General features: G+C 39.0%; 1 protein-coding gene across 3 annotated transcripts; it reads left to right on the top strand.

The window, feature by feature from the left end:
• Nucleotides 1-301: 301 nt before the first annotated feature.
• Nucleotides 302-20,436, top strand: setd2 (SET domain containing 2, histone lysine methyltransferase). Of its 3 annotated transcripts, none has more exons than XM_028470257.1 (23): nt 302-699; nt 2,052-2,173; nt 3,838-3,859; nt 3,976-7,823; nt 7,903-8,034; nt 8,400-8,528; nt 8,647-8,770; nt 8,865-8,942; nt 9,031-9,128; nt 9,271-9,403; nt 9,937-10,071; nt 10,948-11,076; nt 11,183-12,217; nt 12,490-12,538; nt 12,623-12,977; nt 13,146-13,431; nt 13,570-13,887; nt 14,032-14,157; nt 15,505-15,641; nt 15,727-15,838; nt 16,860-16,934; nt 17,967-18,068; nt 18,553-20,436. In XM_028470257.1, exons 2-23 carry the CDS (start codon nt 2,145-2,147, stop codon nt 18,712-18,714), a joined length of 7,614 nt encoding a protein of 2,537 aa, XP_028326058.1. In that variant the 5' UTR covers nt 302-699; nt 2,052-2,144; the 3' UTR covers nt 18,715-20,436. The 3 variants fall into 3 exon arrangements, with proteins under 3 accessions (XP_028326058.1, XP_028326056.1, XP_028326057.1); XM_028470256.1 differs by adding an exon at nt 3,291-3,355 and having other exon boundaries at nt 687-699; nt 13,146-13,887; XM_028470255.1 differs by having other exon boundaries at nt 13,146-13,887.
• Nucleotides 20,437-22,189: the final 1,753 nt, after the last annotated feature.

Genomic DNA, 22,189 nt, shown 5'->3' on the forward strand with positions numbered 1-22,189 from the left:
AGTTTTTTTATTCGCGAACTACAGCTTAACAAAAACAAAAACAAAAACAACAACAACAACAACAACAACAACAATAATAATAATAATCAATATAAAAGATAAATACATACAAATATTATATTTTGTCAATATAAGACACAATGTTACATGTCAATGTATTCATGCTTTTAGATGCTTCTAATTTTTTTATTGGAGCAATCTTATTTTCTTCAAAAAGACGTGCAGTTTGTTTGTATTTTGTCCCTTTTTGGTGAAGTGTGAACCTGCAATGCTCTGTACGGTTCACGCCAGCTGTGTTCCCCCATCATGTGACACTGATCAGAGCAGCCACTGAACCACTGTGAGGAGGATTGTGGATTAAAATTCAACTCCAGCTTTAAAACAGGCGATCGGACCCTTTTTGGTGTTTCGCACTGTAATGTAACACGTTCTGTTTGTCCTGAGATCGGTGGTGGTGGTCGGGTGTGTTTTGAAGACGCCTCTCTTTAGCTCCTTGGCTAACATGCACACAGGCTAGCTCGCCTGTGGCTGCTCTCATGCTGAGGCGCAGCAGCATCGGAGACTCTGAGCCAACGACCATTTCCTATCAGCCCGTATGGATTTGACGTCGCCATACATTGCTGCCTGATGGTCTCCGAAAGGTCGATTCCCGGTAATCTGGAGGATGGGGGAAACTTCTGAGCCAAAACACTTCATCAAGTGAGTACCTACAGATCACACCGTTAATACCTTTAACTCGGACAGAACCATTCGACTGCAAAACAAAACATTAGTTAGCATGCTAGTGAAGCCGGGTGTTCTGACTCTACTGTACGCCTCCATTGTACACTGCTTTTAGCCTGTGTATTCATCTCTTTACAAATGTGGACTTCATCATCTATTCTATTCCAACCCATGGTTCCCGACACATTCTGTAAATTATGAAACTGATCTGTAAATTAAATATACTCGGATCACGTTAGCCCTCTGCCAGTCACAGGAGCACAGCTACGCTTATTTACCTAGCGTTAGATGCTAACAATGCTAGCCCGGTTCATTGCTAAGCTTGACTAAATACACAAGAACTGTTATGTGTAGTGTATTTCACAGCTCTTTGAAGTACACTTTAAAAGCATTTATTCAATTAAGAAGCTGGTGGTTTTACATGCAACTTTGACCCAGTAAGCACATTCGAGAAAATGGGCCACATTAGCTTTTGGCTAGCATAAACGTTTTAGCCATAGTAGATGTTGCGTCAAAACTGGTTGGCCATTTACATTGTGACTTTACAAAGTCACTGTTTAAACTTTATTAAAGTGTTTAAATTGTCTGTAAAGATTCTTATTCTGTCTTTTTCGTTTGTTAACAGCCACAGTTTTGAATCTTCTGTGACTGCTAGACGACTAGAAAAAAGGTTTTAATACAACCACAAATACATTATTCTAGAGTAATATAACGGGTTTTACGGAAAAATGCATCTTTTTTTTCTGTTTTAAGAACCGTTCTTTGCCATTTGTAGTAAGTTAGAAGCAACGTTAAAAAAAAAAAACGTACATTTGTTTTCATGAATTTAAAGGCCATCTTAGACCCTACTACGCTTGGGCTAGGCTGGGATTTTTGGATTTTACCTCCTTTTTTACCCATATTCACGGGGTATTGTCAGAGTTTGGTTGATGTGATCATATACTTGAATTTTAGCTAGAAAATTTCTCTTCTTTGCGTGTTTAACAAAAGACTACACAACAGATTACTTGAACGTCAGTAGATGTATACATATTATAACTGGAGATAACAGGAACAAGATTACATAGATGGTTTCAGAAGTTAATAATACACAATGCATTTTACTCATTTAAACTATTTTGCATTTTCTTAAACCTGACTTTTGATCATGTATTTGCAATTGCAATTTAACATTTAAAATTGAGTGTATTTTTGACAGTAACAGAAACATCTCATAAAAAGTAATCATTAAACTGTTGGCAATACGTCCACACTGTGTGTATATATGTATGTTTTTTTTTTTTTTTAAAGAAACAAAACTAAATACCACTCTCAATCTCCTTTTTCAGGTGTGGAATATCTTTGGCCAGACATTTTCTTTGATTTGGATTCTTCCAGGCCAGCAGACATTTCAGGCCAACTAACGCCATACTGGTTTCTCAATGGACACTGTGCTGAAGTCAGAGATCAGGTAATTGAAATTGAATTTGGTTTGGCAAGTTGTTGTTGTCATATTACTTGGGCTGTGAGTTCACAACACTGGTAAAGTGTCTCATCAGAATTCTGAATTCTGCTGTTGGTATACACACACAGTTATTTCCCACAGGTATATTCCTTAAAGTGGTCAGATTATGTCTTTAACTCAGCCCTTCTTATGTTTGTGGCTGGACAGCATCTAGTTATGCGATTATTTTGTTGCTGATTGTGTAATCTTCATAGGTGTAGAAAATTCGGCCACCGAATAAAGTGCATTTTCATTTTTCTGTGTTTCAGTAGCCCAGTCAGTTATAGGCCTCTACATTATTTTATGTACACGAGTAGGGTGAAGTTAAACACGGTACATAGTATTTTATTTTATATTTTGCATTATTGGAATGTCACTCCTAAATTAATATGTTCATATATTTTTAATTGTTTCATTCTTTGAAGCAGTAATATTATTTTATGATATAAATCCAGTCATACTAATACTGTAATTGGCATAATAATTTGTTTTGGTTTTTGGTCTTGGTTTTCTCATTTTTGGTTTTCTGTTTCAACCAAGAATTTTCATTTCGGAGCTTTCCTACTTTATATTAGTTGTCCTTGCACAGATGTGATGGTGCTTGGTATTATTTGTCATACAGGGAAAAATATAACTATCTTGTTAAAGTAAAAATACTGTGAAAATCTTTTGCCCCGAACTTCCAAATCAGCATTGATTTCACTCAACACGGCATGCTTTTTTTTTAGTGCATTGTGATAAAATGGATGTTCCTGCATTGATTTTGAAGGTCATAGTGAGAAATTGTAATCCTGAAGGATAGACTGACCTAGTTGTGCTTGACGGTTATGAAAATGAAAAACTAAGCAATTCAACATGGGACAAAGAGAGGAGCAGGAAACAGATTTTTTTAAACCACCAATTTGTTACACAAACCCTTTATTTTTATCAGATATATTTATTAGAATTTGTCAAAGCTGGAAATATTTCTCTTTTTAACACCAGTCTTTATTGTGACTAGCATTCTAAATAATTTGAAACCCCCAAAACAATCATAAAAATCATAAATTGCATTTTAAAGTTACAACCTACCCTATTTTTTCAGGTTTTCTAGTTGCCCGTTCTCAGTGGAACAGTTTGGAGAAATCCTATAAATGTGCTCATCTATAGGTCAGTGAAACTCACGGTCTCATGAGTCCTTTCTGCAATTCAGTGACTTTTCAAATTCATTACATTCTATCACTCTATTTTCACCAAGCTGAGCTTCTTGCCTGGGTTTAAAACTTTTAAATGCATGTTAATAATTATCCTGCCACTTTTCACAATTTTTTAATTTACAACTTTTTTTATTTTTAGATTTGGAACATTGTGCTTATGTGTAAATTCCTGACAATCTTGGCAATAATCTGTTCCGCTTCCTCCTTGCTTTCAATGAGCAGATTAACATCCAAACATTACATGCATTCAAATTTCAATTAAGTATTTGCTTTAATTTTTGAATATGAGAGGGAATATGCTTTTGGGTTTTTGTTTCCTTCAAGGTGACTGTAAGAACCATAATGCTATTTGTATGATGTAATGCAGGACTGCCACACAAAGTAATTTTAGTTCTTTCTTTTTTATGTTTATATTGTTGTCCTCCTAAACTACAGAGAGGAAGGGAGTGGTGCATCGGTGAGTTACTGCAAAATATCAATCTATTCTTTTATGACCACACATATCAACATAACACCTTTGTTAAATTGGTTTAAATTTGTTTTAGATTTACTGATAATTTTTTTTCCCTGTAGGTAAAAGTGGAAGGTCTGTCCAAGGCAGCACTAATCAAAAGTCTGTCTCCCAGAGTCATGCTGTCCAACCACCTATTGCCTAAAGGGACCAAAATGAAGGTCAACCTAGAGGATCAGGGTCGTCAGAAAGTGTCCTTTAGCTTCTCACAGACAAAGAAGCCCCTTCAAAGCTCATTCTTCATTCCTGCTGGTTCTGACAAGTCTGATGCTGAACCTCAGGGAGCCTTGTCACAGCCATCGCCAGACAAAGCAGCAAAGAACACTGCAGATAAAACAGAGGAAAGGCAGACATTCTCAGTGCCAAAACCAGCTACAGGGACACAACTATCCTCAGCAACCAAAATGAGAATGGACTTGGCAAAAATGCATTTCAAAAAGCAAATTCTCAGTGTTTCTGTGACTGAAGAAAAAATGCTTATTACACCTGAAATGCTTCATACTACTGAATTACAAGATTCGCAAACTGTATCGTGTAAGACTGAAGCTGAATTACCAGCACCCCAGCCTCAAAATGCCTTGTCTGACATTGCTGACCATGAAGCTACTGAGAAAAACGTAAGTCCTTGCCTCAAGATGCCAGCTGCTTCCTCAGGAAATGATGAACAGTGTTCAAGCAGTTATGAACAGGTTAATAAAGTGAGCACAAGAAAAACTGGGTCACAGTCAGATAGTGCTCCACCTGGCTCCAAATCTGATTCAGATTCAGTCCAGATGTCTTCAAGCCGCAAATTAGTTGAATCAAGAAGTAAAACTAAAACAGACAGCCGAAGCACAGAGGCTAGAAAGTTGTCTTCTGGTTCACATGCCGAGGAACGTGAAAAAAGTTATTCTTCAAAGCGGTCGGAGAATCACGAAAGGTCTTCTAGTTACTCCAAATCAGATCGAGATTCTAGATACACATCTTCACGTTCATCTCGATCTGATAAAGATCGGAAGAGGACTAGGTCAAGATCACGGTCTAGATCAAGGGGATCTCGAACATGTTCATCTAGCTCCAGATCAGAGCGATATAGAAATGACAGAGGTTCACGTTCTGATAGGTCATACTATTATGATTCTGATCGGAGATCACATCGCAGTTCCCCCCGCAGAGAGAGGAGGCGTTCTCGTTCTCGCACAGATCGGACTCGGGACAGCTCTGATTCAGAAGACGACCACAGGAAGACAAGGACAAGGACAAATGATTCCAGTAGATCATCCAACTATTCAAGTTTTCATAAAGAATCAAAATCATCTTCCTACTCTAAGTGTGACAAAGCAGCTAAATCTTCTGATTCACCCTATTCCTCTGAGTTGGATAAAAGAACATTCTCATCAAAGTCTGAAAGGTCCTCAAAGAGATTGTCAGACTCTGATCACAAGCGCTCTCCTGATATGGACTCCAATTATCATAAAACAAGCAGTCCATACAAGTCAGAGAACTATAAGAAATCATCTTCAAATAGCCGTACCCATACTCAAACATTAGCAACACACAGAAAAAGCAGCTCTAGTGATTCTGAGACCGACAACAAGAAAAAAAGAGAATCCTCAGACAAATCCTCTGGCCACGCTGGAAATTCTAAAGACATCCAAAACCAAACCAATAGGCCGGAGTCGACCAATACAACCCCTACGAAAAGTTCTTTGAAGCCTCTAAGCCAAGATCGCCAATCAGATGAGGTGTTTTCTAGCCCTGAGAAACTGAAAGCAACTCGTGAAATTATCACTGAATCATCCTCTAATGCTGACAAAGGAAAATCAGATTTGCATCTTGATGAAAATGAATGCGATACAGAGCATGTCAAAGACTTGGCCAAATCACATCAGCAGAGTTTGCAAGCATTGTCATTAGTATCAGAAAAAGAAACAATAATGGGTCTTAAATTTAAAAATGAAAATGCTTTAGACATAGTTGCAGTTGAAAGCACAAACCATGCAAAATCCATTCAGGAAAACATACCTGATGCAAAGGAAATCTGTTTGGATGCAGCAGCAGCGAATACTTGCAGTCCTAATGGCAGTAAACTGTGTAATCAAGATGAGAAAGTTTTTGATCATACTGGGGTTGAAACCTTAAGCAACACCGCTGATGTAGAGCTAAGCATTAAAGCAGAAACATTCACCCCTCAATCAGAACCAAGTGTGCAGCTTCAGTCATCAAGTCCAGAATCTGAGAGTCAGCTTGGGCAAGAACAAAAAAACATGGATACTGGCAATAAGAACAGCTGCAGTTCCAGGAAGTCCCGATGGGACATTACTGGGCAGGGCACCTTGGAAAATGACAATATACAGAAGATTGCTTGTGTAGAGAGCGAAGCTATTGTCAAAAAGGTTGATCTTTCCAAAGACAGCAGTCAACAAACCTCGAACCATAAAGATCTCATTCAACAGGATTCTGTAACACATGTCAGTCCTGAAAAAATGACAGAGATCTCTCCGCAGGAATTCAGCTCATGTATAATACCTGTGTCATCTGACGATGGGGACCAAAGCCAACCGTCAATCGTGGGCACCAGCAGTGATCATTCTGAACTTAAATTAGCCAGTTTTGTTTATCCTCAGGCAGACGATCCCAGGCCAATGGACTGGGCTGCTACTGCCTGTGTTAGTGATAATGAGAACAAATCCATATACAGTCCCCACAAGGCCCAACTGAGTAACAAATTACAAACGCTGGATGCATTAGGAGAACATAGTGACGCTAGTAGCAGCGATAATTCTGAGTATGACTCTGATTGCGGCGAGGCTATAAAACAGCTACACTCTGTAGTTGTGGTGCCAAATACTTCTAAAACAATTGATTTTGAGGATAAGCCAAGCAGCCTTGCAAACATGTCAGAACTGCACAAGGAGCATGTAGCTGTCGACGTGAATACAAGTCAACCACTAAATCAACTCGGCAGCCTGCATGAACTGGCTTCCACAACAGCTATTTTTCCCCGGTTACAGTACGGCAATGTTCTGTGTCAATCCCAGAGTAATATGATTGATAGCACTAGTCCTGCTGAAAGTTTAAGCTCTGCTCAACCCTACACAGCTGGTCATATCGGAGCTCATGGAAGTTCCACAGGTTTTATTCAGACTCCTGATATTTCCAGACAGTGTGAACAGGGACAGGCACAACTTGACATCGGCAGAAAAAGTGATGGGTCGCATTCACCAACCCTCCAGGCTGATGTGGCCAATGACGACAATATCCCAGAAACAAACAACTTTAAACAAAGGTGGGATGTTTGCCAGCTAGAACAGCCTAGTAGTACATACCCACAGCCAGACAGCAGCCATGGTCCACAGGTTATGCACCCCAAACATGCAGGTGCCTTATCCCAGGACCAGGAGCACACACAGGGTTTTGTGTTTCACTCTCATCCATCCCCAAAAATGCAGGATACTACGAAAGCATACTTGCATTTTCATCAACATTATCAGGACCCTTTAGGTGAAATTCATCCCGACTCCCTGACCAGTGATGACTACAGCGTAGAAAAAGCCCTTAGTGGGATTATTACTTTGGGATCATCAGGCTTTGTGCAAGGTCATGAAATAAGCAGCAACAGCAGGGGCTCCACTGTACCTGAACCTCCCAGAGACGATCAGTTCAGACCCCACAGAAGTAGAGGCCCGCCCAAGAAAAGACGACATGAGATTGAATCCGATTCAGACAATGAGGCTGAAGCTGGGCCCGCATACAAAAAAGACTGTCCAGTTGACAGTGTCTGTAAAGGCACTCTCAAAACTGAGACCACCCGACCAGTACTAACTCTACGGGACTTTCAAGATTCCAACAAATGGAGAGATCATTCCAAATCCAAAAAGATGCCGCCTTACTTTGACTTGATTGATGAAAACCGTTATCTTACTGAGCGGTAAGAAATTGTTTGACACAATTTATAAATAGTTGGTTTTGGTCCATGAAAGCTTATTGTTGTTCTATGTTTTCTTTAGGAAAAAGAGCAAATCTCATCGAGATATTAAGAGGATGCAATGCGAGTGTCCGGTGCTTCCCAGGGAAGAGCGGTCCAGAGGAGTTTTAGCGTGTGGGGAGGACTGTTTGAATCGTCTGCTGATGATTGAGTGGTAAAATAATGGAAAAACAGAGTCACAGCATAGAACATTCCCAAAATATATCTTCATCATGTCTGTAAACAAAAAATCTTTCTCATTTTTACAAGCACAAAGGGATTTTGCAAAACTATCAGTGAGCTATTTTTTTTTTGGAAAAGAGTACATTTAAGACAAAAATTAATTTTAATCAAACATTTGCTTTAGCATGTGCAGTATTGTTCATTGGCAATGATAGACTTGGCCACTTCCTGTTTTACTTTATACTATATATGCTATTTATTTTCATTTTGAAGTCCTTAAGCATCAAACCAAACCAAAGGTACGTTGTCTGTTTTTCTTCTGCCAATTTTCACCATTTTCTTTCTTTTTTTTTTTAGCTCATCACGATGCCTGAATGGAGCGCATTGCTCAAATCGTCGTTTTCAGATGAAACAACACGCAGACTTCGATGTCATCCTCACAGAAGACAAAGGCTGGGGATTACGAGCAGCTAAAGACTTGACACCGTAAGAAATGTTGTTTTTTAAATATAACAATACAAATACTCATTACAGTAAAAAAAAACAATCTGCTTATATATTCAAAATAATCACTTCGTGGTCCCTTTTTATTTATTTTTCACAGAAACACTTTTGTGTTGGAATACTGTGGAGAGGTTTTGGATCACAAAGAATTCAAGACAAGGGTGAAAGAATATGCTCGCAACAAGAACATTCATTACTATTTTATGTCTTTAAAGAATAATGAGGTAAGAAAAGTTATGTTTCTTTCACAATCTGCTTTAGTGAAGATTTTTGTGGTTGTCAGAAGTGTTGTCAATATTTAATTTTTTTTTTTTTCAGATTATTGATGCAACACAGAAAGGAAACTGCTCTCGGTTTATGAACCACAGCTGTGAGCCTAACTGTGAGACTCAGAAGGTACAGCGTCAAAGACATCACTTTAAAACTCAGCGTCAGCATATTTTCCTTAAATCAGATTAAAGTGAAAATGATTATCTGATTCCAGTGGACTGTCAATGGCCAGCTTCGAGTTGGATTCTTCACCACTAAGACTGTCCCTGCAGGAACTGAGCTGACATTTGACTACCAGTTTCAGCGATATGGGTATTTTACCCTTAGTTTTTTTCTATATTTATTAAAATGACTAAATGCACATTTAAGATATTCATATTCTTCCACTTAAATCTTTAATGCACAGTTTAATTAATAGCGACCCTCTTCATCGTTGGCTATTCTTACCTTGCAGGAAAGAAGCACAGAAATGCTTCTGTGGAGCACCCAGCTGCAGAGGCTTCCTGGGTGGAGAGAACAGGGTCAGTGTTCGTGCAGCTGGAGGAAAGATGAAAAAAGATCGCAGTCGAAAGAGTGCTCTCACCACGGTCAGTTCAATCCCTCCACCCTGTTTCCAAATTCTTTTGATAGTTTATTTTTTTAGGTTTTTGTAAGTAACATTTATTTGGTCTTTGGATTACTGCTTTAATGTTTTCTTAACTCCAGTTCAGAAGTCCTGTCTCTAAAACATGTAATTACATATTTATTATGTAATCCAACAAGTACAACTTTAAAAAAGGTTGCTAGCACAAAACATACTGTTGTATTGAATTGAATGTTGTTTGTTGGTTTTTGTGCAATGTTTGCTGAAGAGTTTTTTCATGATCCCAAACTCCACCCCTTTTTACAAGGGCTTAGTTTGGTTTTTGCCTTTTTTTTTTTACCTATGCTTCCTACCCATTGTTTCATATTTGTCATCTAAGAAATGGAGCTCCCCCCTGCTGCTGGCAGCTCCACATGTCTCCCCCCATGTTATGTTTCTTTGTCGGGATGTAGCTGAAACTGAATTTCCCCACGGGGAAATATAAAGTATAAACAATCAATCAACTGCGTGCGTAAATGATTGTTTTCTACTCCACAGGTTGATGAAGAGCTTGAGGCATTACTGGAGAACGGCGAGGGCCTGTATGACGAGAAACAAGTGGTGTCTCTATGCAGACTCATGGTCCGGATGGAAACAATGGAGCAGAAGCTGACTTGTCTCAAGCTCATACAAGTATGTATATCCTACTTCCCATGCATGAACAAATCCAGTCCAGTCTAATGCTAGAATGCGTCAACTGTAAAACAGGCCAATCGTCCTAAAGGTGGTGCTACAGCAATTTTCTAAATTTAAAAAAATTTGAAAATTCACAACAAATGAACTATGTGTTTACAAACTTTAGCCCTGATGCAAAAGAAAATGTTGTACATTTAAACCTATTGCAAATTTTGATGTTCAATAAGCTGATTTTATGAAAAACTGTAAATCTTCTAAAACAACCTCTCCTCCCACGGTTTTTACTCAATAGACACCAAACTTACTACAGCACATCTTCAGACTGGCCCATACAAATGTTCCATACAGACTTTTGATTGATCAAAAATTGAGCCTATAGTGCATCAAAATGTTTGGATGTAAATGGTGCTGAAAACATATACTTGCCAATTCTCACTAACTGAATTTTCGAGTCATTGTAGATGTTAGAAAAATATCAGAACTTTATCTCCAAAACTGAATTTTGTACAGCTTTGTTAATTTTGCTGTAGTGAACAATTGGTCTCAATGTAAAAATAATATAATTAAACATTGTTTTTTCACTTATGGAGCTAATAAACTACTGATAAACAGATGACCAGCATATCCATGCTCTAAAGGTACAATCGTGTATTTTTAAATTTTAGTCTTATTAACTAATTAATTTTTAACAGCTGTTTGGAATCTTCTTTTAAGTGCTAACAGCTGTTGTCTTGCAGATGTAACTGACTTAGTCAGTTAGTGAAGCTACAGGTGATATTTCCATTTGCTAATTAGCTCAGTGACTATACATGCAGACATCTATAATTTATGTTCTTGTTCAGTACGTAATACAATGTTTTTTTCTCTCCTTAGGATACCCAGAATGCATCTTGTTTAAAGCAGTTCCTTGACCATCATGGCTTGTCTTTGCTTTGGATCTTCATGGCGGAGCTTTCAGAGGCTAAAGGCAACAGTGCCAATAACATCAAACTGCAGTTACAGGTTTGAAAACATTAAGATCTCTCCATCTTGTTTTGTCATTAAACTGTCTATAGATGGTACATTGATGATCCCCTACTGTTGAATCACTGATCTGATTTCTTTTTAGATAATGAAGACATTGGCTGTATTGCCCATCTCCACTAAGAATATGTTGGAAGAGAGCAAAGTCCTGTCCTTAATTCAGCGATGGGCCCAAACGAAGACTCTCCCACAACATACTGAGATGGATGGATATTCCAGTGAGAATACCTCACGAGCCCAAACACCCTTGAACACTCCTGATGGTTCCTCCACTAAAATGGGATCAGAGGGGGATAGCGATACCTCCAAACCAGCCGTCTACCGTCGCCTTAAAATCATCAGTGAAAACAGCCTGGACAGTGCACTCTCTGATGCCAGCAAAGCATCTGATGGGAAGGAGGAAGAGGATGATGAAGACGAAGATGAAAATGCACAGTCTAAACTTTCTGAAGAAAAACCATCAAAGGCTGAACCAGAAGATGGCTTTTCTGTCTCAAACAAAGAGACGGCAATCGAAGTGAAACATGAGACAGTGAAAGATGCAGAGATGACTTCATGCAGTCAACAAGAACCTCTGCTCAAGGCAGAGAAAGAAATAGAGCCTGATAATGAAAAGGAAAACATTGAGACAAAAAAGGATGCTAATGAGGAGATCAAACTTGAAGTACTAGAGGAGCTGAACGAGGAGCATGCTAGTGCAGAGATGAATGAGACAGTTGAGACAGAAGGAGCTGAATCAAACGTAGAGAAACCCAGTGTTACTGTTAATGAACCGGAAAGTCAGAGTCAGTCAGAACAGTCGGATGCTACTGAACAGCCAACAGAGAATGTGGCAGCACAGGTGGAAGCAAAAACAGCAGAGAAAGCAGCACCAAGCTGCGATCTACATCCTGGTGACTCCAACTCAGATTCTTCCCCGATTTCCGAGACACCAGAGGCCACTGGTTCCTCTGAGCTCATTCCAGCCACTGTGGACCCACCCGCAATAGGAACTCCTTCTCAGGATGAAGAAGAGGGTTTGTCTGATGTGGAGAGTGAGAGGAGTCAGGAGCCCCAACCCAGTGTTTTGGACATAAGTGGCATGGCTGCCCAACTTTTGGACAGCTGGAAAGATTTGAAGGTTAGTACAACTTTTCACTTTTTCAGGATCTAATAGTCAACTATCAAGGTTTTTCCTGCATTCAGCACTCAGTTTACCAGTAACGTGTAGTGATGTGCTCTCTACAAACGAGCTGCTTTAAGAGCCAATCTTGTGCAGTCAATTGTAAAAGACAATTCCCCGCTCTCTTCATTGTTAAAAGTTGCTGGTGCTACCGCCGCCTTGATTTGGGCCAGAAAATAACAATTGCTGATGTCATGTGACATGAAATTAAATTGTGATTGTTGTTTCAGGAGGTTTATAGGATACCAAAGAAGAGTCAAGTAGAAAAAGAAGCTACTGGTAAGCTCATTCTAAAGCTTGGTTTGTCTTTAAATCTTAAGGAAAAAAATGAAATAACGTCTAAATGGTTCATTCCTTCTGCAGAACGCAGCCGAGAACGAGATGCAGCATTGACTCCACGCACCCCGTCTGGCAGCCGAGAACGCGACAGAGAGCGAGACAAGGAGAGGGAACGCGAGCGAGAACGTGAAAGGGACCGCGACAGAGACCGCGAACACGACCGAGAAAGGGATCGAGACTGGGACAGGGACAGGGATAGAGAGAGAGACAGAGACAGGGATAGAGAGAGAGACAGAGAGAGAGAGAGGGAAAGAGACAGAGACAGAGATCGCGATCGTGTGTCCGATAAAACCCCACGCAGCTCAGAGCGGCGAAGGAGACGCTCTCTCTCTCCACCACCCTCATCCTATGAGCGGAGCAGCCGACGTGCTGACGATCGGTAGGCACTGCTCAGCAAAGTAATAAAACTATTGTTTGTTTTTAGTGTGACTGTGTCTGCTTAGTTTTCCTTGTACATGTCAGTCCTGTCTTCCCACTGATTATCCAAAAATTACAATTTGTTTTAAATCAATTTCAAAAGAAGGTGACTGTTTTTGTATTTTCTAAGGTTTGACTCATCTAGTAACAAGACGCCCAGAGGAACTGGTAAGGAGCGCACCAAGCTGTCTACAGAGGAGCGCAGGAAGCTATTCGAACAGGAGGTGGCTCAGCGAGAAGCCCAGAAGCAGCAGCAGCAGCAGCAGCTTCAGCAACAGCTTCAACAGCAGCAGCAGCTTCAAACGATGGCCTACGACCCAGCCATGGCCTACAACTCCAGCTCGGGTTTCATCCAATATCCTCCTGGGTATCCCATCCAGACCTTTGTGGATCCCACCAACCCCAATGCGGGCAAGGTACTTCTTCCCACTCCCCCAGTGGACCAAGCCGCTGCTTATGAACAGACTGCGACTCCGGGTCTCATATCGGAACTTGGAATACCTTCTCCATCTTCTACTTCCCAAACTACTCCAATTTCTAACCTGTCTCAGCAGACCACCACCACTAGCCTCACTCCCAGCGAGCCCCAGCAGTATACACAGCCAGCTGAAGCACCCCAAGACGCCGGAGTGGCTGTGCTCTCCGTTCCGACCCAGCCAGCCCCTCAGGTACAGGGCCAGCAGAGCTACACCACTCTGTGGGACCCCTCCACTCAACAGACTGTGACTGTGCAGACACAGCCTGCACAGCAGTACGCTGCAGCCGCAGGACAGGCTCAGACACAAACAGCCATCTATTACCAGGGCCAGCCATGCCAGACCATCTACAGCATCCCCACAGGGTACCCCCAGGCTAACGCATCAGTCATACAGGCAAGTTTCTCGCCCTGAAACACTGTTTCCATTTTCATTTTGTTTTACAATTTAATGTATAATAGATTTTGGTCTTGGGTTTTAATCTGATCAGTAAAAGCAGTCTCTATATTTGTATCTGATAATACTGATTTATTTTTAAAGGCATACGCTGAGCCCACAGCAAGCTACCTTCATAGCCAACCAGTGTATCCTGGTCATCAGCAGGGTGTAGTTGTGCAACAAGGAGGCACCGTCACTACCATCGTCACATCACAAACTGTCCAACAGGTATCAGCATTCATTCAGATACTTTATAGCTGCTGGAGAGAAATAATTTTGATCAGATAAATGTATAGTCAAGGCCTCAGATCAATAAATGAATGGTCGTTTGCTCGATATAAAAGATACAAAAGATTGTAATTGCAAAAGTTTGTTTTCATCTCTACTGTAAACACTCCAGCTATTTAACTGTTCAGGGATAAAAACAAACTTTCAAGCAGCAATTTTAACCTTTTACACCGTTTTCGAACAAATTCATTGTTCTGAGGCCTACTCTATGGATTTATGATTCAAAAAATTTGTCTCCAGCAGCTTTAAGGTTCAGTAGAGAAGTTAGTCAATGGTTAAACTTTCCAATAAGAATTAACCATTGCTCTTGTCTGCCATTAAAGAAAAACTTAGCAATAAAATCAATTCATTTATTCAATTGCAATAACAAAACATGCATTGCTGTCTTAAAAAGATTGCACTTCTTGTAGTGTTGACCTTCGACAGCATGTGCAGACAAAGTGGAAAAAACAACAACTTGGTTTGGTACTTATTACATTTTCATCTGTTTAATATGATGAATTGCTTTACACACCTCTGGAATGTTGTGAGATTATATCCAACAGATTGTGTGGGACTACGTTTTAAACTTAGAACAAATTATTGGTTTTAATGTCGCCACAAGGGGGTGATATCACCTGAATCATTGAGCCAACATTGTGCTTTTTAAAATGTGTTTTGAGAGAGCTGTTTGCTTCCTATTCATGAATCCAGCTGCTTATATTCTTAAATTTGAGAGTTCACAGGGAGCTTTATTAATGAGGTGAGCACATAGTGTGTCCTTATAACTATTTAATGAATGGCTCATAGGTTTATTTGTTCTTTGAATTTCCATTATATCACAACATAGCCACTTACATAAATAATGTTCAAGTAACCGATTGAAAGGGAGATTTAAGTAGGTGTTTGCTTGGATTTGAACTGGCACTTCTCTCTATTGTAATCAAGTAATTTGCTTGTGGCAGTGATGAACACAGAGTTAGAGTTAAGGCTCTGAGATTGACTGATCATCCTTTAGTGCAGATTCAAAGAAAATTAGCATAGGTCAAAACCAACAATCCAAATGAAGCGTTCAATAGTTTGTCTGAAGTCACAAGGAGCCTAAATATGTTTTTTTTTTTCTTGTATGTGTTATAAAATGTTGCCTTCATTAAACAGAGCCCCTGTTATACACATAATGGTTACTTTAGTCATTAGACTTTATTTGTTGGCTTTAGGTGTAAACTTGGCGATTGTTACGAGCGTGTGTGTGTGGTTCCATTCAGTGCTGTATGTTTGTTAAAGCTCATGTTGCGTTTTTTTCTCCAGGAAATGATTGTTCCCAACAATGTTATTGACCTACCTCCTCCGTCTCCCCCAAAACCTAAAACCATTGTCCTACCTCCCAACTGGAAAGTGGCTCGGGACCCTGAAGGAAAGATTTACTACTATCATATTATTACAAGGTTGGTGTTGGTGCTTGTGTTTGTGGAATCTTTGCACTTTCGGAGTCACTGAAAGTTCAGTGATTTTTCTGTCTTTTTTCTTCAGGCAAACCCAGTGGGATCCTCCAACCGGGGAAGGAAGTAGTGACAATACTAGTGTGGACCATGAATCTGAGATGGACCTGGGAACACCGACCTACGATGAGAATCCTTCCAAAGTGAGCCCCAGTTTTCCTTTAACATCCTGTTAATCATTAGTGTGGAGAACATCATTGTTGCCAATGTGCTGATTGGAAAAAAATGTTGTCCTCGATTCATGAAGGAATCTACAAGTTGTGCAACAATACTCGTCATGGCTTTAGTGTTTGTCCCTTGTATTAATGGAAGATGCTGCATCATTGATTAATTTCAGCTGTAACTGCAGAGACAATAAAAAGGATATCTTCTCCTCAAGATCATGTTCTGTTGGGTCCAACAAACATGCAGCTGACCGACAAAATGACTTCATCAGAATTTACAGGAGACAGAAATCTGACGCGTGTGCCCACTCACCCCACCCTCAGCTCAGCTGTCTGTCCCTTAGCCTCAAGGCCACAAAGGGAGGGGATGGCTAAGCTCATCTCTTCTGCCTCCTTTGTTTTCCCCCTTCATTTTCATTCTAGCTTTGAGGATAATGGAAACCATCTGTTGGATCTAGCATTCATTTTGTGGTTTCTTGTTTTATAGCTTAACTATGTGAGTTTTCCTTTGTCTCTTAAAAAGATGTAACAGATTAGAGATGAGACATCCATAACTTGAATGAACCATATTACCAACACAGTACGCTCCCCAGCCCATGTTCATCCATCACTGAAAGCAATGACACGCTGCGTATTTGCATTGTTTCTGGTTTCATGATCATGGCTGTCTGCTTAGTTTGATACTCGACCTTCTGTCGCGGGCCGGCGTGGTCAGCTGTTGCTTTCTTGCCTTTGTTGTTGAAAACTTAAGCCATCATCCTGGCAGGATATCTCTTGTTTGTGTGAAGAAAAAAAAAGTGGGGCAAGCAGTTGCTGGATGATGACGCCTGACCTTGATAGCTGATGTTAACCACCATGTTTGTTTAAACGGGTGCTTTATTGAGAATTATTTACATTATATATGGCTCAGGGAGGCAGTTTGGACTCCATATTGTTGGACAAAAGTTTAGGACAAAAGGACTGGTGGGATTGGAGATAATGTCTCTGCTTCTGGTTGCAGTTCTCCACAAAGACGGCTGAAGCAGACACTTCCAGTGAACTCGCTAAAAAGAGTAAAGAAACGTTCCGTAAAGAGGTGAGTTACAGTTAAATTGAAACTTTTATGTTATTCTAAGTCTACCTCTACATACAGTACATGCCTCTGGACTGTACAGACAAACTAAAGAACACTGGCAAAAGAGGATCTACAAACTGAATTTTAAAAAACAACAATATCAAAATCAACAATACTTTTAGCTCTAATATTAATCATGTGGGGTTTTTTTTCTTTTTTAACAATAGATGTAAATTATTTTTAATCTGGTCCTTACGGTGTAGCATCAGTCATTCCATGTCATTTCTACTACTTTTCACAACATCCCATGCACTTCTGTCTCAAAAAATTCAGAATTTTTTAGAAAATTGTTTCTTAATTATTTAATAAGTAAGGCTGTTTACTGAAGGCCCAAACACCAAAATCCCAACAAACTTTTTTTTCCAATTTTGAGGGGCTGGTATGTCCACCAGATAGGATGTATAGAATATCTTTTTTGTGTATTCTGAAAGAGTAGGTGGAGCTGTATTACTTTACCAAATTTCTGTTTCCTATTTGGTTCAGTTCATGAGATAGTGGAAGCTGAAAAGGGAAGAAAAGTATTCATCCAATCCAACTAAAGATTTGCAGTGAGCCAGTTGAATAATCACGGAACAACTGGTAAAAATGTCTGAAATGTTTTTAAACCAAAGTGCGTGGGCCATTTGTTGAAATGTCATGGAATGACCCAGTACATAGTTCACTGCATTTCAGCAAAACGTCCATGATTTTTATCCCACATGTTTTCACCTGGCTAGTCCAGTTTTCTCCCACAGATCAGAAACTTTTAACAAAGGCTTTTGAAGTTTCCAATATGGCCAAAAGATTTAACATGTGTGCCTGTCATTGTCTGTGTCCGTGAGTTATTTGGGAGAGGGATTGGCTGCTGTATCTCTCTGTATTTTGTCCAAACTTAACTGAGGGAGACTCCAGTTTTTCTTTAAACCTTTTGCATGACAAGCAGAAGTTGGATGGATTTTGTATGGAGTTTGTACCTATTGCTTATTATCAACCTGTGGTGTTTGTTTTAATCAGATGTCCCAGTTCATTGTGCAATGTTTGAATCCTTACCGGAAACCAGACTGTAAATCTGGACGCATCAGCAACACAGAGGATTTCAAACACCTGGCTAGAAAGGTAAGATTTCTGTGTGGTACATGGTGTTGGTATAAGTCCCAGTGAAGCTTTCAGCTGTTTAGTAACAATCAACTGTTTGTCCACTTCAAAGAGAAGTTTCCAAAGCGTTACTGAAACCAGAACTAAAGAATTGAGCTTCCACCATTTTTTGTTCCCAGCCAAAAGTAGACGGAAAACACATTGTTCATGTAAATGATTATCTGCCCATCTTTTGTTTTTTATTCCTTCCTTTTCAAAAGAGATCATTTAAAACAGTATTTCTTCAAAGAGCAGCATAGTTTCCTCATTGGTTCCTGGTGGGTTCTTTGGATAGTGCTCCTGAGGACATAAACAGACTGGAAAGCTGGCCGTTGTTGATTTAAGCTTGTGTTAATATGAGTCGAGATATAAAAGACAAAGGTTGTAAAGTATTCAGCCACTCTTCCACAACCTGGATATTAGTTTTAACCCCTAACTCTGTGTTTGTGTCTGATCCTCCTTCTAGCTGACCCATGGAGTTATGAATAAAGAGATGAAAGCTTGCAATAATCCTGAGGACCTTGAGTGCAATGAGAATGTGAAGCACAAGACTAAGGAGTACATAAAGAAGTACATGCAGAGGTTTGGCTCTGTGTACAGACCCAAGGAGGACACGGAGGTGTGCTGACTGCCGAAGGCCTCATGATGATGAACTGGTTCTGTGCTTTTACTGTTGAAGCACACATTTGCCTTTCCATTCACTCCTCTAATGTCTAAACAGGCCAGCCTGAACAGTAAAGAGATGTTTTAAGTAGTAATGTTTAAGAATTGCACTGCAGCCCAAGAAGCTTTTTCCAGAGCCTGCAGATCGTGCGGGGGACCTCTTCCTGGAGACGTGTTGGTGGTTAGAGTGGTGCTGAGCAGCCTGAGGCTCCATGTGCAGTGTGCTTGTAGGATAACACTGAGTGGTGCTACAGAGACTCATTTTTTCACTGTTTTAGATCTTGTTTTTCTGGCTTTTCTGTTTAATCTATGTCTGTGACCAGCTTAATTCCCAATTTTAACTCTAACTGCTCTGAGTGATTTTTGCTAAAAAAAAAAAAAAGAAGAAGAAAAAAATAGTGTCAAATTCATTATTTTTATTGATTTTTGAACCAATTTTTTTCTTTTATCAGGGTCACCTTGACTCCCTGCCACTGTTGGTATCTGGTGCTGCTTTTACCTGAGCTCTAGACCTCATATCCTGCCTTTTTACCCACAATCCTCTGCGGTTATACAAGGGGCAGGGGAAAGGCCAGGATATCAATTGCATCTATGCCAATTGTCCCTCCCACCACCAGTCCGCATCAGATAATGGCTTGGTATGTCGGTATCTATTGCAATCAATTCAGTCATGTGAACTTTTTTTCCAAATAAACGGTCTTAGCCACACCCCTTTCGAGAAATCAACATTTTTCAGCCTTTTGAAAAGCAGGGTCTGAACTGGTTAGATTTTAAAAGTGTACTTGTGTCTATGACTTGTCTGAGTCTCATCCTGGTTTCTTGATTTATTGACAGGAGTGATGCCGAAAATGAGGCTGGTAGCATTTCTGTTTTAATCTAAACGTGTGTTTTGTATTATTTAACTAAGCAGTGAAATTAGCTGTTTTAGCCATAGGTCATCATTCTCTCTTTCAGCCCCTTTAACTTAAGCTAGACGCAGCTTCAACAACTGTAAATTCCTTTAAATATGAACATACGAAATACTAGTTTTTTGGGATTGTTTATTAAAGGAGACATTTTGTCAATCAATTATAGAAAGTGTAAATATTGTGTAAACTTACCAAAGCTGTATGCAGGAGGCTCATGGAGCTGCTCAGTCCTCTTGATGCAGTTTCATCAGCCTGACAATTGTAGGGTCTCACTGACACACAGCCTTCTTATTATATTTCAGTGGCCGGGGAGATTTTCTTGTTTTTTGTTTATTTTTTTTTTTTTTCTTCTTGTTTTTATTGTTGCTCTGGGTTTTGTTTTTTATGTAAAAAATAATAAATTTCACCCTACTCTTCTGTAAGTATTGCCTAAGCACATTGTCATACTGAGTGTAAACATTTTAAGAGGTAATAAACTTTTTTTGTAAGATTTATTTTCCATTCTTATATGTTGTTTAATTTGAAGTTGAGGCTGAGAACATGTGGCTCTGCTATACAGGTAGATGTGTCTTTATTATTCATTTACAAAAAGTTGCTTGAATCAAAAATGGTATAAAGAAAAATGCACTTCAATCAAAAACATTTATTTGATAAAAGGAAAAAAAAACTGTTCAAATCCAAAATATATATTTGACACCCAAAAAATTGCTTTTGAAAACTTTTTTTTTTACTTGAAAATGTATGAAAGCCCATTCCCGCCAATAATAATAAAAAAAGAACCCAGGAAAAATAAAATAATAAAAAATCATAATTATTAGATACTATCATTAGATTAATTTTTTTTTTTTTTTTTTAAATGATTATTTTACTTTTCCGAGTTTTTTTTGTTTGTTTTTACTGGCGGAACAGGCTTCCATAGTTTGTGTTTTGTTTATTTGTTTCAACATTTTTTGGGATTGAAAAAAAAGACACAAATGTTTTACCCAATATTGCTTAAATTAGAAAAAAAAAAAAAAAGTCAAATAACCAATAAAAAACATCAAAGAAAAAAAAAACAGGAAACTTGTTGAAAATATTTTCTGGATTGAAGCAATATTTTTTGTGAATTAATTACAAAGACAAATTTCCTAACCATAATATGGCCCAAATACAAAAAAGAATAATGTTATTTTCAATCAAGTAATAACTCGAATCAATCAAAGAAAAAAAGAGTTAAAATGCAAAAATTTGGGTGTCAAATGTTTTTTTTTTTTTTTTTTTTTTTTTTTTTGCATTTAATCATTGATAATGGGTTTTCTGATTCAAGTTAATTTTTTTTTTTTTTTTTTTTTTTTTGAAAAATCATTTTTTAATTTTATTTACATAGATTTGATTATTTTCATGTCATTTGCCTCCATTCTCTGCAATCCTAACTGATGGGTGGCACTTAATGCCATGGTGGCACATTACGCCATTTGTTCTGCCACAATAAAAGAAAAGTGATCGGCTGTCTTCATTAAATACCTCTAATAATAATGTGTAGCTTTAGCAGCAGACTTTAAAAAAAAGAAAGACATCCAGGGGCCTTCCTCTGCTCTGCTTCCCCTCCATCGTCGCTCCCAACCCCCTTCCTTTTCTTTTTCTTTTTCTTTTCCATCGTGTTCACATTCCGCAGCTCCAGACCGCAGCCTAGCAGCTCAGCAGCTAAACAGTCCCTTCTGGAGTGTGAGAGACTGCATGTAATCCTGCCCCAGGCCATGCTAGATGCCTGCTCCCACTTAGAAATGAAGGCTAGGAGATCATGAGCAGATCTGAGTTCAGAGCACACATCTGAGTGTGTGCCTCAAGTATGAGAGAAAGAAACGTTTCCTCCTGAAGATTTCAAGTAAAAGCCATTAGTTTCAGTTCACCCCAAATCTATTAAACACCCCTTAACTGATCTCCCTCAAGCTTTGCACAGGAAGCAATCCCATACACTTAATCTCCTGATAGCAGTGTGTTTTAAGAAGTCCTTGGCCTCACTTCACTGCATCAAGGTGGTTGTGTGCTGAAGTAGAAATGACAGAAGTGTACACATCTGTAGAAGCACCAGAGATGTAACAAAGTACACACACGAGCATAGAAAAGTCCACCAAACAGACATCACCTCTTTGTTTAGATCTAACAGCTAGAATGTCACATGAGACTATATTTCTGACCCCAACAGTCAACAAATACTGATTTGTATATTTATATTATTATTTTTCTACTGTAATGTGTGCACTTTTATTTAATCATTTAACCATTAAACAGTCTTTTATTTAACCGTGTGAGTTTTCTTTGTTTAGTGTTTCTTCTTTTCATTTGTAATATTTCTTGAGCCTCTGTAACAAAGTAATTTTCTGATTCTTTCTTTACCTTTTCACACGACATGCTTTCTACTTGTGTTAATTTCACAGATTATGCCAATTTTTTTTCAACAAAACTACAGACCTTTTGATACAATCAAATTAGAGATGTTTGATATTTGCTTTTTTTTGGCAATATCTGATATCGTGTAGCACTACATTTTGG

Source organism: Gouania willdenowi, chromosome 16 (assembly GCF_900634775.1).
Source record: "Gouania willdenowi chromosome 16, fGouWil2.1, whole genome shotgun sequence".
NCBI classification, from domain to species: domain Eukaryota; kingdom Metazoa; phylum Chordata; class Actinopteri; order Blenniiformes; family Gobiesocidae; genus Gouania; species Gouania willdenowi.